A 27,018-nucleotide genomic window follows, 5' to 3' on the forward strand; every position below is an offset into this window, starting at 1 on the left:
AAATTTTCTATAAATGCATAAAGATTCGCAGTCTATTCATTATAAACATATACATACGTAAAGTTTAATCAGGAAAACGTCACACCTATCGTTTAATTTGGACAAAATTTTTCGGTAAACATAGAGGGAACCACTACTTATGGAACTGACCATAAAACATACCACTTGTTTAAAAAACAATTCCCAACCTTCAGCTCCTCAAACCCCCCAGACGAGGTCCAAATTTCGCCCGATCCCCGATCACTTACGCATCCGAAATCGCACTCCCACGCGCCATTAGCTCCCGACCACCCGCTTCTCTCCCAATTCCCAGAAATCGTTTGGAAACCGCAGATCGTTCTCCGCTGGGATCGACGATGGTAATCGGACTCGGGCGTTTCCTCCGAGATCTGTCGCGAGTGAATCGTATCGAGATCGATCGCGACGGAAACGGAAAAAAGCGGCCGTAGAGAACGGGGCCACGACGGCCGCGATTCTCCGGGGTTATCCCGCTAATCTACAGTAAAAAGTTGCTCCAGGGTTCGACCTCTTTCCCGGTTCCCGAGGTATTGTGCCCCGGGGCCCCCACCGGGTCAGGTCCTCCTCCTCGAGTGTTTACGCAATAGACGCTTTTGTCCATCGAACGATGAGCATCATTGTCTGTCCATCTGTCCGTTCGTCCGTCTGTTTACCGAACAGATATCCGCGCGCGTGGGGCATCCTCCCCTTTTCTCGTCTCGAGGCGAGACAGAGACGGAGACAGAAGGGGGCCTCCGCTCTCGAGAAAGATGTACTTTTGTGCTTTTATGAAGGAAGCAAGCCTCGTCCCCCTTTTGTTCTTTGTCCGTTCCCGAGGTTTTCGTTTCCGCGAGGGGCACTGGAAGAGCTGCGGGGGGGAGGGGGAGGGGGGGGGGTCAGGCTGCGGAGGATCCTACAGGACCTTGTCTCTTCCTCTCTCTTTTTTTCCCATCCGTCGCTTCTGCTGGGTCCTCCCTTTCTCTCCGGGTCCTCCTTTCTCTCTGGAGGCTCCTTGCGATCCGACTCACCCTTCCCGAGACAGGTTACCAGCGTTTCTCTCTGTGTATCCCGCGGCCGCCCTGGGGTCGGAGGGATCGATCCAGAGATCCCGTTTTTCTAATTGGATAGAGCCGATCTCCGCCGCCAGGGTTTCCTCGGCCGTTTATCGGGCCAATAAAGGGATGGAAGTGGTGTGTTTTTTAAACGGGACGAAGGGTTTCCTCCGATGGGAGCCAGGATCGGCGGATGATCGGACCAGCGACTTGCTCCAGACGACGGGAAAGGTCTCCATACGGGGAGAGTTGTGGTCGCTCGGAGGAAAAGTGTTGTAGTTACAGAGGAAAGAAGAATCGACGTTTCTGAGAGATATAGGGTTATGTTGAACGATAGGAGACGAGTTACTGCTACTGTTGTTTGTGGAAGGATTATGGTTACTGAAGTCAGGTTATAGGCAGCAATCGAAGAAGAATTATAACTAGACTGGAGATTGTATGCATTATGGTCCAAACTAACATGATAAATACGTGGTAAACATAAAGAAAATTATATTAATTCTAGAATATATTCAATATACATTTATTTTATGTATGTTGAATATATTACTATACGCCATAAACGTATAAAATCCGCAGTCTAAATATAGCCTTGTTGGACACTGTTATTCCAATTACTTTATTCCAATGTGCTGCAGGTCGTACTGCAAGTAATAACCGTAAACGAGGTCACTAAATAACAAGTAATGTAAAAACTAACTAACTCCGTAAATCTAGTAAACGTTCCATTTAAAATATTAAAGAAGAACGAATTAGTGTCGCAATTAAAGAAGAACGATACTAGAACTGCGATACTTATTTGACAGTTCTTTTAGAATAATTTTCATGTAAACGAAAAAAGGTTACCGCGGTTGCGTTAAAATAAGTCACCGATAGAAATGAAATCGTGCGGTCGATTGGTGTAAACAAAGTCCATCGCGCGCACGGGGACATAGAATATCACAGTTTTAACATGATCAAACTTTGTTGAAACTGAAAAATGCGTGGATTAAAAAAAAAAAAAAGAAATGAAATGAAATATAAACTGAATCGGTCAATGTGTCGCGTGAAACGTTGACGGAGAAATCATATTTTTTCGACGAGTTTTTACAATTTCGATACGCTTTTATCGCGTTTCCTCTTGTTTTAGGTCAACTTTATTTTAGTAATCATTTCTGGGCACCACTAGAAATACAAATAATTATACAAATAACTTATTTAAAATATCTGTTGAAAATGTTTGAATTAAAGATGATAATAAATACTGTTTATTTTATAGAAATGCAATAGCCTAATAATAATTTTTTTTTATTATTATTAATGTAGCCTTTGAAATCTTTTACAAAGTTTCATCTATACAATTTCCATGTTTTGTACAGTAATGATATAACTAAATATTGATACCATACAGTTGTTTCTACGTTAACAGTAATTATTATCCTTATTTTTCATTGATTAAAGGGGTTCACCCTGTGTGATAAAACGTGGTTAGTTTTACAGGAGTATATTCACGTTCCTTTTTTCGTCGAACCGATATAAATTGAGTGGCGTTTGTCGCAAAGGGTACCAGCGTATAATATACCGATATTTTTCGTTTTTCTTATTTTCCCTGCGCTGATGGGTTCCGCGAGCGATAAATTGAATCCACTGCCTCAGTTTCGCAAAATAGGAAGCGACGGTATCCCTTTGGTAAAAGCGTGCGGCGCGTCAAAGAGTAAAATGTCGCGTGGACGCCATTACAGTGGCCATATTTACCCTGATCGTCAACCCTCTAGGGGGTTTCTACACTCATGGTGCCCATATTCGCCGCGTAAGTGCTGTACACTCGACGTCAAAAGTACGCGACTCACCCCTTTCAACCTATACAGCCATCAGGAACAAAAAATTACTACGAAACACAATACTGCAAACAGTACAAAATTATGAAGAAATTAGTTGCTTCCCGTGGAGCACTATTTTTATTCGCGTAGATGCGACAAGGTAATTCAGGGCATTTAATTGGGTGTAAGGTAGAGATAGATTTTTAAATGTAATAAATGTCAACGACGAATTCCGTCCTGTGATGAACGACCTACGGTTCATTTCTCTGTGAATTATTTTCATTTTTCGTTCTCTCCTGAACCTAAAGTGAGAATTTTGTACCTAGAGATTCGTCTTCCCAAATTTAATTTCTACGGATTACTTAGGACTCGTTCGCGCACAATCTACCACAGCGAGTCATCGATGACGAGTAAGCTCAGACAAATAATTCCTGAAGAAAGATCTGGGTCTCAGAGTTGGTGTCCATCCAGCGAGAGGAACGAGGTCACGCTAGCACTCGAGGTCTTGGCGGGAGTAATGGTCGTCCGTCATTTGCCAGGGGGTTTGTTTGCGCCTGCTGTCCCGACTGATACTTACCAGAGTCCCTATTATCGCGATGGCCGCTTGTTTCCTTCGCGGCGGTCTCCGTGAAGCGAAGGTAGCAAGAAAAAAAAAAAAGAAACGCGGGCGGTAGCAGCGGAGAAAAGGAGTCGAGAAAGCTGGTTGCTTGTTAGCAGTAACTTGTTAGTCGAGCCACTTCACTAGAAACTAGAGGAGGAGGACTCTTCTTCGCTGCCTCCCGGCACTCTGGAACCAGCCAACGCGGAAGTCGCGAGAAGAAGGAAATCCTTGGCTTCTTTGCGGCCTCTCCCCCCCCCCCTCCCCCCCCCCGTCCACCGTGGAAGATTGCGAGGAACACTGATCGACGAGTACCCGGAGAGCCCAATGCTCTCATCGACGGAGGCCTGAGGGCTTTTGTTTGAATGACCTCTAACCTTTCCCCGTCCACGTCCCCGGGCATTGTTGTTCTCCGATCGCGAGCTTTCTTAAGCGCCTCGCGAGGGAGTCGCCAAGTTTGTACACCATGGATTGTTACGGAGACCCCCGGACGAACTTTGCACTCGATTGTCCCTGGACGGACGATTAGCGGCTTGATTGACCTCCTGGGTGGCTGGACACAGGTGGGATTTTAACGGAGGTACTTTTTGAGAGGGTTTTTACGCGGAGATGTCAAATGCTTTGGGAGCAAGGAGCGGATAGTTGTGATTATTTTCGAGGTAGGACTGAACCAGCTGAAGATTCGTTTGCAATCCTAATTCCGATCAGCGAAGGACTGAAGAAGGTGATTTCATTTCACGTATCTCGAACGCAATCAAAGCAATACCCAATTTTATAAGAATACAGGACGTACAATCCAGTCAAACATCAGGCAACAAACAAAGAACCTAGATTCCCTCGACCGATCCTGCAAAAGCTATGACAAACCACTGAAACAGATATATTCAAGAGTCATGGCAATATCGGCAACGTTGGAAATGTTGGCAATATTGGGAATATTGGCAATATGGTAATATGGTACCCTAATTTTTTACGACTAAAGGACATGTAATTCAATCAAACATGAATCAACAAAGAAACATACCCTCACCACTCCTGCAAAAGCCACGATAAACCACTGAAATAGATATATTCAAGAATCATGGCAATATGATAATATTGTACCCCAATTTTCTACGACTAAAGGACATGCAATTGAATCAAACATCAACCAACAAAGAAGCCTACCCTCACCAGTCCTGTAAAAGCCATGATAAACCACTGAAATAGATATATTCAAGAATTCATAACAATATTGCAACATCAATTTGTACCTGACTCATGTTTCTCTACTTTCAAACAGTATCAATCACCTTACTCGCAGAAGTAGATCAATCGACCACCCCCAAGTTTCTATAAATAAAGGATATACAACACATCTGAATATCAACCAACAAAGAATCCCTCGATCAATCCTGCAGCTGCGATTGCAAACCGCTGAAACATACCGAAGAACAGTGTCCTAGTCGTGTCGTACACTCGTCCGACATTTCGACGAGCACGGCCATGTTCCGCGTATACGCGTAATTGATCGTTCCGTTGCGCGATGTTTATGGCGCGCGTTGCACGCGTAAATGGACTTAACGCGATAAGGACGCGATCGAACACGACGGCCAGATGGACAGGGGCAAGCAGAACGAGCACGGGGGATAGGTTAAGCCCCGAAGCTGGGAATTAGCAATGCAACTAGCCGTGTGCGAGCATGTGCGCGCGTGTGCACGCGCCGGTTGACCAATCAAAGCCTCGCGGCACTCTATGAAGCCTATCAGATCCCTTATGTTTCCCGGTGGTTCACCCCCCCCTCTCTCCCTCTCCTTCATCCCCCCTGCGCGGCTGTGTCGAGCCGCGAGCGAGTGTGTACGCGGCGGACACGTGCGTGTGGAAGTAGCTGCAGCCCGCCCTATTAACTGCCCTGTCCCTTTGCACCCTCGATTGAATTTCCATGTGTGGAATTAATTGCACACCGTGAACGGTTTAAAGCTGGATGGACGCGGAGTGGCCGCACGCGTGGACTAACCGACGTGTAACTTTGTTTGCCAGCGAGTGGCCTCCGGTATATACGGGATGTTTTGGTTCGCCGAGTCACGAGGCTTTCGAGTATCCTGGGTCCCCCCCCTTTTGTTTTCCCGCCGTTTTCCCTTCGAAGGAAGGAGGACTTGCTATCGTCTCTATTCCCGTGGACTTTCACCGGCACATTCGGTCATTCAGTCAGCAGGATTTTTCGAGTAATTTTACTGCTTAATTACGAAGCGTGGTCTTGCACTGTTTTTCATTGTTGTTATTTTTTGGGGGTTGGTACTTTAGAAGACCTGAAATGGAACTTTGTAGTAGTTTGATTGTGGATCGCGAAGCTACCTCGGTTATTTGGTGTTTTGAATTCTTTTAGTCGAGGCACGGAACCACCCTAACCGGAATGACAAGAATTGAACTGTCTAGGAAGTGTCCGATATAGAAGATACAGCAGACATTCGTCAATTGTGTATCACAGGAACAGTAACGCAAACCCCGATACAATACTCTATTCATTTTTGGGCATTTCGGAAGAAGTATTGAGTTTCGCTCGCAATCGTCGATGAAATCTCACGTAAATACTGTTGTCGGGGAAATAATAGATCTCCAGAGAGAATGGTCTGCAAGATTACGATCATCGATCAGTTTCTGTGGTAACAGTATTCTTCGAAGACCGGGACAGAAGTACCACTATCATTTACAATTCTACTTCTTTAATAAATTCACGTTTATTTGTATCTTGTTGACCCCGATCAAGCACTAAATTCTTCAGATTTAGTTTACTGCTTGACACCGTCGGAAGATCGACTTTACCCGGTGAGGTGATAGTCACTTACAAGTCCACGAAAACACAGTTTCACGCTGATCAATTGAATCAGGTTAGGTCTGTATTAATACTTTAGAAACAGCCTGCAGTTTAAAAAAGAATTTTCTATATTCGCAGAAATCGATAATATCGACGTATAAACAGGCTCCCTGCAAATCAAGTGTCAAGTCCGAGTTACGTTTTGTAACCGATGACTTTTCCAGCTCGGTCAGGAGCAAGTTCGTCCGTCTTTCCACGGAACGTCATCAGCCGTGGTCCCGTTGATCTCGTGTCGGCAATGCTCCAGAAAGGAAGCGGTCCTAGCATTTATTTTACATTTTTTTGTTCTTCTTCATGTGTTTTATTGTCGCACGGTGTTCAGCCCGAAGTGTGCTGAAAGCGGTTAGACGGTTGAAACCGGAGAAGCCGACGAAACGCTTGCTCACTCGCCGCTTGGCGAACAATTCGAATTTCAAAGGGCCAACTGTCGCTCCCTTACCTGACTTTGCCTGCAAAGGAAATCCGCCTGGGAGCCGGTACCTCGCGATTTTTTAATTTCACTTAACCCCCGTCTCCGTGGATCGATCCTCCTTAACCTCCTCCTACGTGCAATTTTTTCGCGAGATTTTCGTGATTTTTGAAAAAGGCAACCCCAGCGTCACCTAGGGGGTATAGACACAAACAAAAACAATCCGGAGCACCACACGGGAATTTGGTAGTTAATGGGATAAAAAAAAAAAATATCGAAAAACTATTTTTGTGTATCGAAAAAGAAAATAAAAAAATTTGTTTCGATACTAAAAAAGTGGAGGTGAAGTTGCCTGTGCGCTGGCATTTGTTGTCGATCGAAACAAAACGTATCTGGAAAGGGACAAGGTCTGGGTGCCGTTGGGTTTCGTTTGGTGTATAGTTCATGGCAAATATTTGCGTATATAGTGTTTACAGATCCGCCATACTTCGTTGTAAAATCATGAAGTGTGCTCTCCTCCCTGTTACTTTTTATTTAGGTTTCCGACTGCATATATGAACCTTTCTCATATAGATCTAATTCAAAATTCCCTATTTCTGTCAATCGCACGGACTAGTACAACCCTGCTACAGAATTTTTTTCTTTTTCATTAAAGTTTCGTACCCGAGGCACAGAAAACGTTTCTTTTTCGAAACGAAGCGCAACATTTCCCTCTTTTGTTTTTTTCCCCCCCAGTGTTCATGTATTTTTCGTGGGGGTTAGCCGCGTTGCCGTCGGCGACAAGGTATGCACTCGCAGAGCAAAGGCAATCGGCCGTAGGCGAGAGATTAAATCCTGGTGCAACCGAGAGTTTTCGGTAATTTCGGCCGCGGGCTTGTTTGCACACCTGAGCCCCGCTCTGCCGTCGATATAATTCCGTCGGAGCATTATTAATTGCTCTTCCACGCGGGACACCCCGCTCCCTACCGTGGAGATTTATTAGACCGTGACGAATTTTGTATGAGAATCGACGACGAGGAGTCCATTTTGGAGCATCCTTTCTACCGCTCATCGATAGTTTGTTTCCAATTTTATTTACTTCCATTTACTTCAAGGTGAGTTCCGTGACTATTTCCACAAACTATTACCATCTTCAAGAGCGATTCATCGTACAGAAATGGATCGAAAAGTCCCTTTTCATTTCGTAATAGCAGGCTTTGTTATCGAGGCAATTAAAATTGTCACGTGCGTGGTCGCGTGCGCACTGACGTATGCGCAGCGCGATCAGCTGATAGGGATACAAAATGGCGCGCGTCAAGAGTCACGCCAGTAAACTTTAATTGCTTATATCTAAGCAACGAGGCTTCAGATTGCAAAGTGCTTCGGCACTTTTCGACTTCTTTCGATACGAGCCATTGTATCCATGTATTCCACGCTTTTGTTTAACCGAAGTACCATTCAAAAGAATCGACGATTTCCAATCGTTAAATGTAAATCGGTCTTCCTGAATTTTTCATTAATGAATCTGTATAAATTTCTTTGGCCCACGGGCAGTGCTTAAAATGAAAAACATCGTTCGAATACGTGAAACGAACAGTAAACGATCGAGTTTTTAAAGAAATTCGTCGATTCGCGCAGTGGAAAAAATTCCAGAAAAAAAAGGCAGGGTATTGCAACGATGGAGAGCCATCGACAGTATAAATTATGACTTTATTTACGACGCCGGACCACAGAGAGACCGACCCTTGTAAACAGTGGTCGTGGCTTTTACAATATTTTGCAAACTCGCAGCTTCGTGCGAGTAAGCGAAATAAAAGATTCAGTCGGTGAAATGGATACAACAGAGAGAAAAAAATATTCCTTATTGAAACGTCTATCGATGGTACCGCAAATTTATATAATCGAGATGTTTCGCTAACAGCTTCGATAAATTAAAATATGCCCAATACGGGAATAATATGGGTTTATTATTAATTATTATTACAAATAAAACCTTCCAAATTAGCAATTTCCATACTTACTCAAAGGTTAAAAAGTGCTCTATTTATCGTAATGTCAGCTCGTGTGGTTTAGCAAATGGAAATCGTGTCGGAAAATGTAACAGTTACTAAACTGTTGGGTGCTTTTCGATCTCGGTTTACGCGCTCCTTGATTACACGAATAATCCGCGACGAGTCAAGAATTTTCCGATGATCCGTCGTAAATTGGATAGCAACGATTGCTAATTATATCGAATTAACCACCGCGGAATGGAGCGCGTAATTAATTAAAAACTTTTGTGATGAACTCAATTCGCGCGTTAACGCGACCTGTTACCAGGAAAATACGTTACAGCTCCGCGTGTTGCGTTTCGAACTATCGACTTCCGGTTTGGTAAATTCCTGCGCGACAAACAGTAGTCAAAAAAAGTATCGGAGCTGGCTTTGTTCGAATACATTCTTATTTAGAAGTAAATAATCAATCAGAATAATAATCACTTGAGTATAACAGATTTATTTGAAGAAAATTGTTTGTGGTATAAACTTTGTTTAAGTTCCACTCGAATAACTTTTTATTCGACTAAATTTTCACTTGAATAGGGAATTTTGTGTGTCACACACAAATGAGATTTAATTTAATCGCGAAATTGCGAAGAAATTGAGCCCACTTAGAATAATAAATAAAATTCTAGCTCGGCGAATAAATTCGTAATTCCCTTCGCGTGATGGCGTCGAATCGCCACCGCCTGCAGCCATCGCAGCGTGCATTTCTGTCGAGTAGTATGGCGAGTGAAAAAAAAAATGGATGCTGAAGAGTGGAAAGGAAACAAATGTAACTCAACGATTCGCGAAAAGTTACCCCGAGGCGGTCAGTTTATTTCAGTAACAGAAGAATGAACATGACGATCAGATTCCACTTAAAACAGTACACTCATCTCAATAACCAACAACAGTCGACGTAAACAAATTAGATGTGGAAATTAATTCTGTCCCTGAATTTGTTTGTCATTTTGTTAGGTGAAATCACCATGTTTTGCAACCTAACGTCCAACATAATAAATTTATATACGTAAGTCTCAATCTGATGGACATTACAATAAATTCATGTGCATGAATCTCAACCTGATGGACATTACAATTTATCGATACGACGATGTTCAACAGCCAAGAAATGTTATCGTTGTTCTTCTATCAAATTACATGTCTTATCCACAGTACACCTAAAGCAGTATGTCTGTTTCTGTTAACCGACAACAATTGACCTTTGTCAGGGTGACAAATTACTAAAAAAATACAGGTTGTCATTGGCCACCTCGATATCACTACGTCTTTGAAATCCTAACGACCAATAATCATCACAGAACCTGAAATACAGGAGATCGCGTTTCAAATATGGTGGTCGAGATCCATGCTCAACATCGTACCACGTCGTAACACCCATCAACCGATGAGAACAAGCGAGCGAGCGCAGCCTGTCGTTAAGTACACGAATCGACGTCCTGGTGGTCCTGGAACTAGCATAAACGCAGACGGAACCGTCTGAGCAACGTTCCAGAAGGACGACACACACCCCGAAGCCTCAGACGTCGCCCGCCCGTTTCCACCTAGCCCTGGATGGTTGAAACGCGACGAGGCGGACCGAGGGAAGGAGCCAGTCACCCTTGGAGGAGCCTTATTGTAGCCTGGGTGGCGTCGGTTCATTTCGAAAGTTCCGCTATCGAGTGCCGAGCGCGGCGCATCGCAGCTGTGCGACCATCGTGGCCCCTCAGATTGGATCACTCGGTAGATTATTTGGCTTTATGGTGCGGGGAATATACTATGCCAATATGACGTGGAGGGCTTGTTCACAGCGAGGGTGGTGGTAGCCATGGAAACGCCGGCACCCGTGAGTGTCGGCTCCAACGCCACCCGAGTCCCTCATCTCCCTCCTTTCTAGCCGATCCCCCTCACCCCCACCACCTCCCCACCCCCCTGCCGTGGCCGCCACCCCCTCGCCCACGCCCGCAGCAGCCGCCAACCCTCTCGGCTCACCCTCCTTCCCAGCACACCACCCCGACAGCCCCCCTCTGGACCGTAGGGTGAAAGCCACCCCTAAACCCGGTCCTGTAACGGATCTCTATGTACTTCTGCTTGTGCCTCCCTCGGTACCGGACATACACCTACATGTATTATACGTTATGCGCGCCCCAGAGAGGGTCGCGGAGGGTGGACAGGCTCGCGTGTGGGTGCATCGATCAGCGTACATGCAAGAGACGCGGTCCCTCGTACGCGTGTGTGCGTGCGTGTGGCGGAGGCTGTACAGGTGGGTGTACAGGCAGTCGGGGTGCCTCCGCGATCAATATGGTGGACAGACGCACCGACACCCTCCACGGGAAGGCCAACTCGATTTACGAAATTCCGTCCTCCCCTGGCGGCTCGCCCTCACCCCCGCGTGCCCTTTCTTCTTCGGTTTGCGCGGACCTCTTCCGCGCGACGCCGCTTCGAGCCGAGACGAGACATGGAGGATTTTTGGTGGACGCCGGGGGTTGATGGCTGTTGCTGTCCACCAGCAACTTCTTCTGGGGGTACATGTAGATTCCAACTTCATTTTCGTTCAATTTTCATCGTTTTGAGAGTTGAGGCTCTCAAAGGTGGATTTTTTTCGTTTTTGGGTCTTCTTCTGGGGATTAATATCCATTTTAGTTAACTAACTAATCTATCTGTGATGATCTATGAAGTTCATTTCCATATTTAGATCGCTTTCTTCTCAATGATGTTCTCAATCATTTTTTCTTTTTGGGGGTTGCTAAGGGTGCAATCAAATAGCGACATTGTTTGTCTCCCATTTCCTATGATTCGCTTCCGACATTGACTTTATTCTCAATTCATAATTTATCGACTGGTGCAACTTCAATTATTTAATGCTTTCTTTTTATTATTTATCATAAAGTTATATTACTTATAACGCGCCTGCAGAACGGCGGAGAACTGGCAGGTATAATCGCTACGGAAAAAAGAGAAGAAAAGCGTTCGTTTACCAGGAGAAAACATTCCCTAGAATTTTCTCAGACGGATCTCCGGAATTTTTATCTACGGTTTTTATTTTTCGTAGAGAGGACGAATCGAATGGGAGAAGAGTAATAAATGAACCGTGAATGGACGAAATTCGCGGAGCGATTAAGCCGGATTTAATGAATGAGATTTTATTAAAATGATGGGAATTCATTGTGCTATAAAAGAGCGTGGACTTAAATTAAAAACAGGAATTATAGGAGAAGCGACTGACAAAATGGGAATGAAACGCGATTGAAATATAAAAACTGACCATGCCAGAGGAGAATTACTTCGTTAATCGCAGCAGTGGCGAAAATTAATGTGATAGGAGGAAAACAGTTTGTTTATGATAATGAAAAACGAGAAAATTTAATCGTCGATAATCGGATTACGATTTCCCATTAATTAAGTTTAGCTATTGTGTACACCGGTTAATGTTTTCAAACGACCAACGGGTAACTGACTTTCGCTATACTCCGCCGTAATGAGCGTAACAAGATACAGAATAACGTAACGAATTTCTTTCTTGCGGATTTTTAAGGGTGTACATATTTATTCGGGGTAGCGAACAGGATGCGGGGAATAATTAAAACGCGAATAAACGAACTTCGCGTTCATTACACCGTGGCTACTTAGATTTCAGTCCGCTTAACGAGATGTAAAATGCAAATTATGCGTTTGTGTCCAAAAAACTAAACGTAAATAAATGTTGTATACTCGAGGCCAAAATATTTATTTATACAGTTATAAAGATTTCTTCATAGTGTCAGAATAATTTTAAAACTGAACGCAATTCGCTAAAAAAAAAATTTAAAGGGCCCCCCAATATTTACTCACGATGTACATATTTGTTATTTAGTAGTCTTTTTCGCCGAATATTTGAAACTTATATTTATTCACAATTCCACTGGTTATTTCTACCTTGTAGTGTTATAATAACTTAGAAATCAAACTTTATTCGGTAGAAAAGAATTAATTGTAAAAAGGGCCTCGCGACATTTTCAGTTACACGAAAAATGCCGGAAAATAAATATCACCCCGAGGAACAACGCACGTTCCCGCCAGCTCTATCCCAGTGTCCAACGCGGGGGGGAGGGAGGGGAGGGGGGGGGGTTTGACTATATTTTGACTTCTACATCGTTCGTTCTCGCCCCGCGAAATATAATCTCGGGGATCGCGCACGGCCATCGAGTAGCAATATCCTGGAGTAGACACGTGCAATGGCGAACAAAGCGATTCGATTTCGGTGATAGCGATCAAAGAGTAACTTTGTTCGTGGTTCGCCGACTCCTGTATCCCCGTCGTCGAAATTGTTTCTCGTTCTAGCCAGCTACGATCCCGTTCTCCGCCCTCCTTGTTAGTTTTCTGATAGAATCACGGGAAGCAAAGGACCCGAGGACGAATGGGATCCTTTCAAAGAATTCGCGGAATTCAAGGGGGGTAGTCGCTTTCTTTTCTACGAGAAGCAAGCATTTTTGGGGAATTTATTCCGACTAAACGGTCGAGTCGACCCAGTCGATCGTTTCCTCGTTCACTTACCGTGCCTTCGTAATACGGAAAATACTTTTTTTCATGTCGGCGAAGTAAACAATCTCGACGATATCGTTGATCGAAAACGGAGTTGTACCTTCAGAATGAAAAGGGTAGAAGAAATATTTCTGTACTGTAAAAGATTATTTTCGCAGTTTATTTAAAATTTATATGTGGACCGAGTGGAATAAAAGAAAGAAAATGTCAGAATTTTTGATGGGTGTGGAGCTAAAAATTTATTCGTGGAGAAAGTTTTCATAGAAATGAGTGTCAAGCGTAAACTATGATGGGGTTGTCATTTCCTAAATATTACGAAATCAGAGAAATTATGACTTAAACTCATCCTGCAATAATCATTTCGATTTTTATTCTGTTGATAAAGATATTTACCGTGGTTGTGATAAACGAAACACCCTGTACACGTGAACCAGGCTTCCTGATATTGACAGCAACGGACGGACCTTACTACCCTGTCACAGTGTCGGGGGGGAGGGTTTCAGCCTTGTTGTACCCTGGCGGTGACACGCTGCGCAGATGGGTGTAGTGGATACTTGTGTGTAACCAACCCCCAACCCCCTACACCCTCGCCGTACCCTCACCGCCCCCGGACCCTGTGTCAACCAACGGTCCACGCGTATGCGTGGAGCGGCGAAAGAGCGCGCGTTTCCGCGACGAGCGGCAATAATTAATGAGAAACTAAATAAAGGATCCCCGCGTCCTGCGATTTACTGCGCGTTAGCGAGTTCGCGCCGCTCGTGTTTCGAGAACGTGGCTCGCAAACTTCGCACCTTTTCGTTTCGTTGTGCTTCCATCCATCCACTAACCTTCCCGCGTTTCGCTCCGTTTCGATCCTTTTCTAACCTCTTTACATGCGCACCACGCTCATTTCACATTCCTTCCATAGTTATTCCACGCATTACCCACTTCCAGGGCTTTCACATACTTAATATTCATTCGAGGCTCATTCCACACATTTTCGACGCATTCCATCCACATCAGGCACTCATTCCACACATTCCTCATACAATTCATGTATTACTCCACTATTTTCACAGATATTTCACACTTGTTCCATTAATATTCCATGCATTCCCCACTTCTAGGACTTTCACATATTCCACATTCATTCGAGACTCGTTCTACACATTTTCGACGCATCCACATCAAGCACACATTTCACGTACATTACACCCATTGTTCACTATTCCCACATACATTCCATACTAATTCCCTATTCATTTCACCCATTACAGACTCGTTACATTCACATTTTACGTTTTCGAAGCACCATAAATCCCCCAACTTGCATACCATTTAATTTTCATATACTCCCTTCATCATCCCTTAATTTCATCAACAGTTCACAATAACCAAGAAGCACTTTTCGTCTTCCAAAACCATTTCATTAGACGTAAAAACATCGTACTGACATGGTCCTGACTCGACCACCCTTCGCCAACCCCCTCAATCCTCCATCCGCTATAAAAATCGTCCAAAAATCAGTCGAAAATTTTCACGGAGAACCCCTAGCCGAGTGCAGTCGCCTACGAGAAACGGCAGCATAGCATCAAACAAAGAAAGGGGCCCCCAAAGGGGATGGGAAAAACGGCATCGGGCGGAGAGGTAGAGGAGTTGAAAGAAAGGAACGAAACAATCGCAGGACAAGTTGGCATCCCGGTGGAAAAGTTTCCCTCTAGACAGAGAGCCGCTGCCGGTGGCGCGAATCGTTTTCTCGCTGCTTTTCCCGCGGCTGCATCGTTGAGGGTTGCAAGGGGGGGGGGGGGGGGGCCCCTGGGCGGGGGGGCGGGGGGGGGGGGCGGGCGGGGGGGGAGGTTGGCGGAGGACGGTGGCTGGCGAGGCTCATTTTGTCGGCGGCAGAGATGGTGCAGTCTCTTCTCTCCGTCTCCCTCCCGCGCTCCCCCTTCTGTCTCTCGTCCTTTCACCCTGTCCCACCCCCTCGGGCACCGTATTTTCTCTCTGTTCACATTTTCACCTGTCCCGTCACCCCGACCACCCGTCTACTCGCGCCACCGTCTGTTTTCCTCTCCGTTCGTCTTCCACGCTTTATCTCGTCGCCACCCTTCGGCCCCATGCGCCATTGGGAGGCGGGGGTGGACGAACCAAGAGGGTTGGAACGATGGAACGCCTGGCTGGCGACATTATTAGACGCCCCCGATGAGTCGGCGAGGCCAGGGGTGGATGACGACGCTGCATGCTGGCGACGACGCTCAGCTACCGCGAGACCCCGCTTAGGGGGTGGGTTCCGTGGGGGCGGAGGGACGCTGGCGGGTAATGGGAAGAAAAGACGGCCGCGCAGCGTGATATCGCGCGCCGGATACGCCCGGGAAAAAGGCAGCCTCGCGCAAAAAGGGCGCAATTTTCGCGTGCGTTCGCCTAACCATCCTCCGGCTAAGGGGGATTAACCCCTCGTCTAGCATCGCAGCGAAGAAAGGTCGCGCCGTTGCGAGAGGCTCGAATCATTTCCTCGTTTTTTTAGATATTCTCCCATTTTTTTTTTTTTTACACGCATCTTTGTCTCGGGGAAACTCTTTTTCATCTATCGAGGGTGAGTCGAGACTTGAAAGGGGGTTAGGTGGCGATTTTCACATCTAGTTGGTACCAACGGGAATTCTATTGTTAATTCTCGATTATTATTCAATTATTGTTACTCCTATATATTATTCTACTGTTACTATTATTATTACTTGTGATATGTTTAATTGTTAACAAAGATGCGACAATTGGTCAGCAAATTTCTTGACCCCGAGCGTCAATTATTACAGAACGCAATTATTCCACGCTCGCTGAAGTCAATGATTTCCACTTCCATACCGTTTGGACGGGATGAACGCTATCACAGTTGATTTCCAATTAACTGTAACGCGACTGCGCTCGGTTTGGTTTCACGAAATACTGTACAGAAGGTAGCTCTGTCAGCCTCGTGCCTCGCAACTCTCGTTCCTCCGTTTGAACTCGATTCGTCCCTTTATTCGATTCTCGATTCGACGATCGATAACGCTCTTCCGACATATATAATTTCAACTTTGGGTTCCTTGAATTCTTGCAAAGTAATATTCGCACATTACTGGAATTTGGGTATCCTATAACAGCAATCCATTTTCTTTCTTACTTTCTCTTGTTTTTGTTTCTCTTTTTGTCGTTTTTATTTTCATTTCTAATAATTATCAAAGTATTATACGAAACGGGAGGTATTTCCAATTCGTAAAATAACGAAGTAAAACAATTTCCTCTCCCTTTATGTGTACCCACTCGAACGATTAAAAAAATATTGTTCTAATACCGAAGGAGCGTTTCCCGTTCACTTCATTTCCTGCACGTTGATCCAAATCGTCCAGCGCAGCGTGGAAAATGGTACATCGAGATCCAGCGAATCGAGCTTTCGTGTGAGTGCTACGAAACAGATACAAGTAGTCGTATCACGTCGCTGGAACCATTTTCAAGGAAAAATGCATTCTTCCTTCCCGTATTTGACGCTGTACTCTAATGCGTGTCGCATCCGATTGCGAGCAGCATTTCATCGTGCTCGAAACTTTCTTCTAAACGAACACGCTCTATAAATTTCTCGATTCCGAATTAACCACGGGTTTTCCGACTCGAGGGACCATATCAGCGAGTTTCTGAAGCAGGGAAATATCGATGGACTAATTTTTATTGAAATGAATTTCGGTGGATTAACAAATCGTGAACCTTAATCACTGATAATAACTGGACTTGATAATGATACTGATAGATGGTAATAGGATCTCGTGTTTGTTTAGTATACAATGTAAGTTACTAATTTTGTATTGAAGTTTAAATTAAAGGTGGGACAGCTCTGGTTTATACGTTTTAGATTTCAACGTTTTTATTTTCTGAGGAGTGTCTAAGAAAGGAAGGGTGAGAAATGTTATTGGTTAATTTGTTAGTAGTCAACTGTTGGTAGAGACTATTTACCTTATTATTATAATGTTTTTTTTTAATTATTTTATTTAACCACGTCAATGATTACAATTTAATTATAATTTATTTAACGTGTTATATTTCATTAATATCTTGACTAATTTGAGGAATTCGATTGTGTTGTATTATCTGACATTCTTCGGTTAAATGTTTTACTGTAAGTTATAATTTTTATAGATATGTATCTTCCTAAAAACAAGTATTTTCATTCTCCCATAAAATAGACTTCGGCTGGAAGGGTTTGGTCCCCCGAAGTACCCAATTTGTACGAACTTCCCCCGACTCGTGCGTAGAAAAATTAATCGGAGGCAAAGCAGGAGCCGTCTACATTGCAATTTTCACTTACCAACCCCCCCCCCCCCTCCCCCAAACCTCGATCGCCGTAGGAACAAAAAAAAAAAAAAGAACCGCCGAAACAGACAACCGTGAGATGGGGCATAGAAAAGGAAGCAGGGAAACGCAGAAAACCGGTGGAAAAAAATGGAAAGAATGAAGAGGCAGATAAGGTAATGAGGGAAAAAAAATGTGGCAGAAGTACGAAAGAGGGTAGGAACGTGGAGGGAAGGAAGGGGTTCTTTTCATGCCGCCTCCTCTCGCCGAGGTTTTCCGCAGGAAGAGCACAACCCCCGGTTGCGTGTGACAGCCATTTTAATTCCGAGCCCCCGGGGGGGTTCCTGATTTTCATTCCCCATGATGGAACATCAGCCGTCCTCCTTCTTTCACTCCCCCGACTCACCCTCTCGCTCTGTCTTCAACCTCCCATCGCTTCTTTCGCTACTTCCGCGTCTCTTTCTTACGCGGCTGCCACGCCACCCTCGCGTCTCCCTCGGTCGTCTCCATCGTTCGCCCCCCCTCTGGCTGTGTCTTTCTCCCGTTCCCTTTCTCAGGGGGTGGCTGAAAGGGGAGAAAAAGCTTTCAGAGGCAGCTCCGGGGGATGAGGGAAGACCGGATGAACACCGCTGTGTGTCGGCTATCTCGGCTGTCGCATCGCGAATCGAATAAAAGCTGAGGGATGAACCGCGCTCGTTTCATTTCGCCGGTGAACGGCCCTGCCGCGGCCTTTTTTCTCACCCCGGGGACACCGCGGGACCGGGTCCGAGCGATCTTTCCGTGGAATTTCAATTTGTGGACGCGGAGGACCTTCGGGGTGTCCTCTTCAGATCAGAGATGGGGTAGTCTATAAATTGGACTTAGGTTTAAGTCGTTTTAGCTATTTGGGATGAATTTATAAGTTCGCGGGAGGGGGGGGCGGGGATATCGAGCTTCTTAGGGACCTGAAGAACGCCTTGGAACTTGGATCAACCGATTTCTTAGCAGGCCCTTAAAGATTGAGCATGAGAGTTGTACTATGAAGTCGAATTGTTTACACTAACAAATTGAGAAGCATATCTTGTCAAGGTTTTAAGCTTCCTGGTCACCCGGAGAGTGTACTAACTTCTCAAACATATCTTGAAGAATCATCAAAGTATCATTTATATTCAATCAATAACCCAGACCTAACCCAGATAAAATAAACGAGCGAATCATTTTCCAGCAATGTCGAAGGGGTTACTCCACAGAATCCACCTTTGGGGAACTTTGGGGATTCCAAAAATAAAAAAGTTCGTCGGGACACCCGTTAGAAGGTCCCCGCATCGACGATTGTTACCAAGTCGTCGAACCAATCTTGCGAAGGGTGCGTGCGTCCTGCAGACTCTCGGTCCCGCTCCACCCTTCGTTCGCCCCACCCTCCTGTGGCCCCGAGGGGATTGAAATTAAAATGACAATGAGGGCAGATCCAAAGGGAGGCTAAAAACGCGTACCCTTGCCACCGTCCAATCAGCAATGGGATCCGTTGGACGCCATGGCGACCCCTTTCTCCCTTGCACTTATCCTTCTTTTTCTCTCCCCCCCCCTTTATTTTTTCGATTTTTTCTCTCCTTTCCGCGGCCACCCTCTTCGTGCCCGCAGAGGGTGATGAAACGGACAGTGCCCGCGAAATGAAAACGTTTAAAGCGTCGGTGATCTTCAGTGAAGTTTACAACCCCTTTCGCGACATTACTTGAGGAGGGGGGGGGGGGGGCACGCACGACGGAAACAAAATAGACAGAGGTCCTCTCCGCGACCCCTTCGTGCAGATAGGGGTTGGCAGCCGATCGAAACGGAATGCATAATCGAGGGGACGAAGGAGCCTGAGCTGAAGGATGCTTCGCGATTAATATTCTAATTACTGGAATCAAGAATAAAAGTATCGGGGGGAGGGATGCCCCTATCCGTTGGCTTCCCTCGAGGCTGCGTTTTCATATTTTTTTAAAAGGGGACGATGATTGTCGCGGCGAGCCGAGTAATTGAGACTCGGTTTCAAACGAAATCGATAGTTCCGCTTGTAAATCTCGCTCCACGTGAACGTTTCGTTCGTCAATGCTTTTTATTTGTTGCAAATTAAAACGGTGGAAAATCGTGTTCTTGTTGGTTGGGTTGAGATTGTGTTTAATTATTAGCGAATAATAAAAGCACAAAGGTGTACTTACTATCGATCGAAATGCCCATTTAATTTACAATAATCTGTTAAGTATAAAGAGAGGAAAGTTGGGTCATTAGCAGAGCTCGAGAATATATTTTCTAGTCTCAACCATAATTTGATTAGCTTTAAATGAATATTGATTCTTCTCTGAAAAAAGAAACTAATATAGACCTACCTTTGTTAAAAACGTATTTTTTAATTAAGGAACAGTTGTCAGCTTTCAGCTATATTTTTTAAACTGTAATTCTACGTTTCGCGCTGCTACGTTTTACCTCTGTAGTTTGAGGACAGTATAAATTGAAAAGGCAAATTAAGCGCAATTACGGCGCTTTGAATGTGGACCACCCGTTATTATGCAATTTGAGTGCACTTCCGGTGTGCGTTTTCGGCGGATGGAACATTTTATAGGTAAAAGTACGTTAGCAGATTTGTGCCAGGAAAGTAGCTTAAATAACCCATTTAGAAAAAGTGAATTAATCACTCGTTAGCAACAAATAAATAAAACCAGATACCTTACAGGCTCACCAGTAAGAACTGATTCATTTAAACGTGTCGATTTTTACTTACGCAATAACCATTACGATTTTACCTCTCAATTCTATTTAATTTAAAAATTACCATTCAACTTCTTAATTTGTATGTAACATTCTTCTTTCCTTTTCTACCCCATTATGGTTTCCCTCGAGATATTAGCATTCAACTTTGCGAATAAATATTCCACGTGTCCCGTTTCGTGGTATTGCTCGTTTTTAAGAGCATCGTTGTATTTAAAGTTGGCGAAGAACAGGAGGGACCAGAAGTGATTAATTTTCAGTAAAATCGAAGTACCAGCGACCAGCATTTTAATTTCCGTCCCATTTTCCGCGTTTTGACGATCTCCAACCTCTCGGTGGCTCGTTCTCCAACGATTCTTCAACCCTCCTCCATCGTCCCGTCCTCCAGGCTTCTTCCATTTCCTCCTGTCGGTGGATGCGCGCCATGCAAAGCCGTAATTAGTGGCTTCGCGTGTAATTATCGTGGAAAAAAGGGCTCTGAATGCCCGCAGCATTCAAGCTTGGCCAGGATGAGTCCTTCGCGATGGAATCGCGACCGAGCACCCTTGAGACATGCGCTTTTCCTTCCATCCCCTTTCCCCTCCGCCCCGCCATCAGCGCCTATACCTTCTTATTCCCGTCGCACGTTTCGAAAGCGATCGCATTTTCGACTGTCATTGCTTTTTCGAGGACCACGATCGCCCATTTAACCCAACGGTTCTTAACCCCCTTTTCCTACAACCCCTTTCGCCGGTGAATTTGATCTCATTCTTCAAATTCTACGAACTTTTTCCTCGGCTTGAATTTTATTTTAAGAGGATTTTATGTTATACTCGGACTCGTATGCATTTTATAATTAAAATAGAATAGAATTTTATAATTAAAATAGAACGATTATTGTAATTTCAGAGCATCGAACAAGGCAACATTGAAAACATTGTATGGAAGGGAAAGAAATATTGAGTATTTCCTTATGCAGCCACCGATTCGGCCGGACGTTCGCCATTTAGGGATCTTCGACGTACCGCCATTTTTTCCTCCCTTTTCGTCGGTTATTCCTTCCTTCCTGTTGGTAATCTGAGCTCCCGGCAAAGGGATCTGTTTGTCTCCGAATGGTTCGGCTTCTTTCTTACTTTTATTCGCGCGGAGATTGATATCGAACCGTAGTCGCGAAAAAGTTGGAACGTTTCTTAAATGGAAGGGGTAGTTTCACGCGATCGATCGCCGGTGGAGCGACATTTTTGATCCTCCTGGGCTCCCGGGATATTTTGTTCGTCATTCGCCGGGATGGTTTTCGATCAGGGTGAATTTTTTTTTATTCGCGCGACATACTTTTTCGATTCGGTAATTGGCGGACAACAAAAGATATACCCTTAGTGGAAAAATTTCGTGTGCCATTTAAGAATTTTGTTGGTTGGTGGGTTGAAATCATTTGGTGGATGCTTATTAACGTTTTACGATATAGATATTGTTTATCGATTATCTCTTGAAGATGACACGTGTACAGAAGCAGACTAGGACGAAATTATTGAAACATATTATTGATAAGGGTGGTAAATGATATCGGTTGAAATAAATGAATGAAATAATGAATTGTATTATTGTAGGGAACACTGTAGGTGGACTATTCCGTATAATTTTTTCGTGGAAAACATGCTAACAAATTTTGTGTACTATTTATTCTTCCTACTGCAAAATCAAAAAGCATATTGTCTGTTTCTAATTATAAAACAAAATTAGGATTCAAAATGTTTGTAGAATTCAAAGTATTTAAACTGAATTCCCAATTGGAAAAGTATAAAAATAACAAGAAATCCTGTTTCAATATTCTCGAGTAAAAATACAGTGAAGATGAATACACCTTACCGCGACACGATTAGGTAAAAGAAACGTGGATCTAATAAGTCCTCAGTGATTTGTTTACTTTCCCTGTAAACAGAATTAAGTATTATTTTTGAACGAAGAAGGGTGGTTATTAGTCGTGAATCTTTTGGATCGGCATCGATGGCGATCAGAAAGGTAGCTGCGTTTTAAGCTGCACGGAGCATGATGGCAACCCCCGATCAACGGGCCAGGGGCAGGAGGAGGGCTGGCCGCGGGGGTTTCGAGGGCTCTACGGGCTGCTTTCGATTCATTGTACAATAATATGACGGAAATGTCAGTCAATTAATAAGCATACCGAACCTGACTAATTTCCGCCTTTGTTCGTTCCACGACCGGGATGGATGAATAAGTGGCCATTATGCGGCTTTTATGATTGGTCAGATCCGTATCACGACAGCCGGTTCCGCTTTCAGAAACCCGCGCCGGCACATCGAAACTTCTCTGCGGCGAACCTTTTTAACCGCGTGCACGTGCCGCGGGAATATCGTTCTCGTTTTCTTCTTCCTCCTCCTCTGCAACGTGTTTTTTTTTTTTTTATTTCGTTCCTGCCCCCCTCTTCGCGCGGGCTCAGACTTTGCCAGCATCCTTACGCTTTGTTCCTCATCTTGCGACTCACGAACGGTGCGCGAAATTTTCTCAACGGATCACAGGACGATTCTTTTTTTTTTTTTGGATAGAGGAAAAGTGGGACTTTTCGGAGAGGGGAGAGTTGAGAACATTTTAAAGGGAGGATATTGGTAGATTCAGATGATGGTCTGTGACTTGTGGGGCACGCAGTGATGTGATGTAGTGATAAGTGGTGTAATAGTTGGAATAGGTTAGTGTATTTATATTTATTTTTGAACTAGTTGTTGGTTTATTCAGTGTTCTTAGTTTTAGAAACAATGGCAAGTTCAAGACCGTTGCAACTACTATGCAACCACTGTCAGACATAACCTCAACTATAACATGTCACCTTTCAAACATACCTTCAACTTTAACATGTCTTTTTGCTGACATAACTCCCATTTTCACTCGCTTCCTTTCAAAAATAACTTCTTTTTAAAAAATTACTATTTCCAAAAGTAGTGAACTGAAGTAACTTCAATTTTAACACCTTTCCTTTAGAAATACCCTACACTTTAACTTCCCCACTTCCATAAATAACTTCCCTTTCCGATATCCCTATTTCCACAAGAAATTCCAAAAGCACCACGAGCCTCGCGAACCTCTTGAAAATAATATCCCTTACCGTACCTAATCCAGAGTCCGAAAAGGTGTCCCTGCAGTCCCAGAAGTGGCCACGTGATCGGAAGAAATCGTCCCTACTCGTAGCAAACAAAGGGAAAAAAGTGCCCTGTGTTTCACGGACTCGTGACTTCTCCCTGATCCTGTCCGTAGATTGTCATCAGTCGAAACTTATCCCCGTTCGAAAGGTCGCGCGCGTGTTCCAGTAGCACCCTCTCCTGCCAGCCAGAGCCCTCTGTGCTGGCCATAGCGTGGGAGTGGGGGGTGGAGGGGGTTCGCGCAAGGAGGAAGTAAAGAAAAAGAGACAGAAGAAAATATCCCAGGGCGGGCCCGGTTGAAAAGATCTCCGAGTTAACGGGCATTATATTTTTCGTACGCTGGGGATTATGGGCCTGTCAGAGGGCCTAATAACTGGTCCACGGTGGGCCATCTCACATCTTGATACGGGAAACGGGACCCCTCTACAATGTGCGCATTAAATACTAATCGCAATGCGCGCACGAGCACGATCCGCGCATTGTACTAGCGCGCTGGGAGCATCAAAGGCCGCCGACAGAGGGAAAAAGCGCTCCGCACAAGAGAGAACTGCTCGCGCCCGGGCTTGTGAGACTTCTTCGAAGACCAGGGAAGAGTTTCTATATACGCATCGGCAGGATTCCACCTTCCGCGACCCCTTTTGTACCGTTGCTCAGCGCCCTCGAATCGTTCGGAGATTAATTTCTTTCTTTTCTTCGTCGAGGTTCGGCGGGGGCGGAATTACTACTTACTTTTTCTCCCTGGACGAGGAGTGCCGGGCGCATTGAAAGGCTTGCGGGAGGATTCACGGAACGGGGGACCGCTGGGAGAGCTTATTGACGGATTGTTTTGTTGATTCAGTATGATGCGTGGCTGTGGGAGTCGGCTGCAAGGAGGTGGACGTTTTGTTGATCGAGGAACAAGAGCGGAGAGGACGGAGGGAGAATTTTTCGATGCAAATATGGTAAGTGGGCGAGTTGAACGTTGAAGAATATTTAAAAGATTAGTAGTAGACATGTCAGGTTGTCGCGAACTAGAGACGAAACAATAATAATGATAAAAATCTAGTTACCTCTCTTACGTTGTCTCACCTCATTCCTAGCCCTGTGACAATGTAACAGCTCCACCCAAAGTCTCCACAAAAATTCCCTCGAAAACCACCCCCTGCTCCGTGCACTTACCAAAAGCGTGCGTCAACCATTCCTCGGGCAATAAAAAACCACGAGAAGAATGGAGAAGGCAACGCGGTTGACCGAATATCAATCGCGAACACTTCATCCCAAGTGTCTCCTGGCTGGCATCCCATCCCAAGGGGTCCGTCCATTGCACCCGCTGCTCCAGCCATGAAAGGATTGCGAGATGGCGGCTGCTCGATTCTTGGAGGGCTGAGGCAATTACGCGGATTCGTTAATGACGATGACGTCGGGTTTTCGCTGACGCCGGGGTATCTTGCGCCTCCACTTATCCGTCGTCGTAAGGGAGCGAGATATAAAAGAGGGCGTGGCGGTGGCCAGGGGATGGGGTGGGAGGGGGGGGGGGAGGGTGCAGCTGCGCCACGTATCAGCCACCTATATCCTTGTCCGGCTCACCCCGGCTTATATTGCTGGGGGGATAATACCACGGGGGTGCCGGAACGGTTTCATTACACGGCTTCCCGAGGGATAATATCCTCGGATATCTCGCTGGCCGTCCCCACGGGCTTGGAATTCCGTGCCACCGACCCTCCTCACGTCACAGACGAACCCTCCGCGGCGGCCCCTTCTTCCAGAACCTCGCAACCCCTTCCCGAAACGATGGAGGAGATTGCATGGACGTTCCTGTGGCGAGGGGTCGGCTAGATGACGGAAAATGGCCGATCGAGCTCGTGCAAATTGAACGATCCCCGAGTTTCGGGCCAGCCGCTTCCACGAAAATCTGATCTTGTATCGTCTCTACGGCGCTGCTCTGGCTTCGTTTTTTTTTTGTAAGTAGTGTATGGCTCGAAGTGACGGTACTCTCGTTTCAGTTGGTTCGGACGGAGGTTTGTTTGAGACTTTGGTTGTTGGGACGATTTCAGACACGCGTAGGTCTGACATTTGATAGATTTTGAATGTACGAGGTTGAGAATCTAGGCTTTTTAAAGTAACTCGTGGTTTGGAGTTACACTACTCTTGTTTTTAGTTCGTTTGAATGGAGGTTTGTTTCAGACTTTGGCTGTTTGAACGTTCTCATGCACGGGTAGACCCAACGTTTGATTAATTCTGACTGTACAAGGTTGAGAACCTAAGTTTTTTAAAGTAATTCATGGTTTGGAGTTACACTACTCTTGTTTTGATAGGTTTGAATGGAGATGTGGTTGAGACTTTGGTTGTTGGAACGGTTTTAGGCACAGATAGCTCTAACATCTGATAGATTCTGGACTGTACCAGATTAGGTCAACAATAACACTTTGACTTTATCTCCCCTACCTTCTACAACCAGAATATTAGTTTATATCTTCATGTTAAAATAAAAAAAATGAAACAAGAAATTAAAAATGAAATCACGATAATGTAATATTAAACTGAAATGAAATCGAAATGAATATAAAAGGAATCGTAAATTAAAACGAATTGATAAATGAATAATAATAAATTATGTAGACTTAAGCATTCAAATTTTATACGACACCTCCCTCAGTTAGACTTTTACCAAGACGCCATTTTATCCTACTATCGTGTATCGCTTCTCCCAGTGGGGTATTCGACCTATTTCGTTGATTGTCGAATAATTTGAATGGATACCTTTTAGTATAAATGAATGTACGAGTGTCCCATAGATACCGATAGGCACTGATCGATATTTTTAATAGTTTCTCGTATAGGGGGTAATTTAATTGCTTGAGCTCGAGTGTTTACGATCCAAAGTACACTCTGGAATTGCATATTATTTACTGTAATAAATGGTAGCAAACAATCATTCCAATTAACACACATTTTTACAATATTTACTGTCTCATAAAACAATTAAATTCTAGTGGTCCTCGAACTATTATTTTATTAATATTTTACTATTTCTGAACAGCCTTCAGATAAACTGGATTTATCGAAGATTAATGATCTAACCTATGACGAAATTTTTAACTCGTCTTTTCGTTTGTTTCAGCTCAAGTCAAGAAGGAGTTGGAAGCTATAGGAAGCGGTGAGTCACTTAATTATTACTTATACAGGGTGTCCCAGCATCGGTGGTACGAGCGAGAAAGAGGCGATTCTATATGAAAAAACAAATCGAAAATAAGAAATAAAATTTGTTCATTTGAGGTTTCGTTTTCGATAAAATCGATTTTGAATATTAAGCGAGTACGGGTACACTTAACTATGGCCTAGATAGATGGATCTCGATACAGACTTTAAATTCACTCTAAATCCGTAGGCAGAAATGAGTAATACAGCACATCATCTTGATACTAATGATATGAGTACTACTTATAAGTGTCATGTATATAAATACTACTTATAAGTGTCATATGTATAAACATACATATCGGGATCCATCCATCGAAACCATAGTTACGTGTATGCGTACTCGCTGAATATTCAAAACTGATTTTCTCGAGAACGAAACTTCAAATGAACAAATTTTATTCTTTATTTTCGATTTGTTTTTTTTTTTATGTAGAATCACCCCCACCTCGGTTGTACCACCGAT

At 44.4% G+C, this 27,018-nt stretch overlaps 1 protein-coding gene across 1 annotated transcript in view; it reads left to right on the forward strand.

Annotated features, from left to right (window-relative positions):
• Window positions 1-26,588, forward strand: part of LOC128893420 (uncharacterized) — a 51,889-nt gene extending 25,301 nt beyond the window's left edge. Inside the window, exon 4 of the mRNA XM_054154328.1 lies at window positions 26,476-26,588. Within this exon, the coding sequence (XP_054010303.1) occupies window positions 26,476-26,588 (113 nt within the window). The remainder of the gene's footprint in view (window positions 1-26,475) is intronic.
• The last annotated feature ends 430 nt before the right edge of the window (window positions 26,589-27,018 follow it).

The sequence above is a fragment of the Hylaeus anthracinus genome, unplaced genomic scaffold (assembly GCF_026225885.1).
Source record: "Hylaeus anthracinus isolate JK02 unplaced genomic scaffold, UHH_iyHylAnth1.0_haploid 27492, whole genome shotgun sequence".
Classification (NCBI taxonomy): Eukaryota; Metazoa; Arthropoda; class Insecta; order Hymenoptera; family Colletidae; genus Hylaeus; species Hylaeus anthracinus.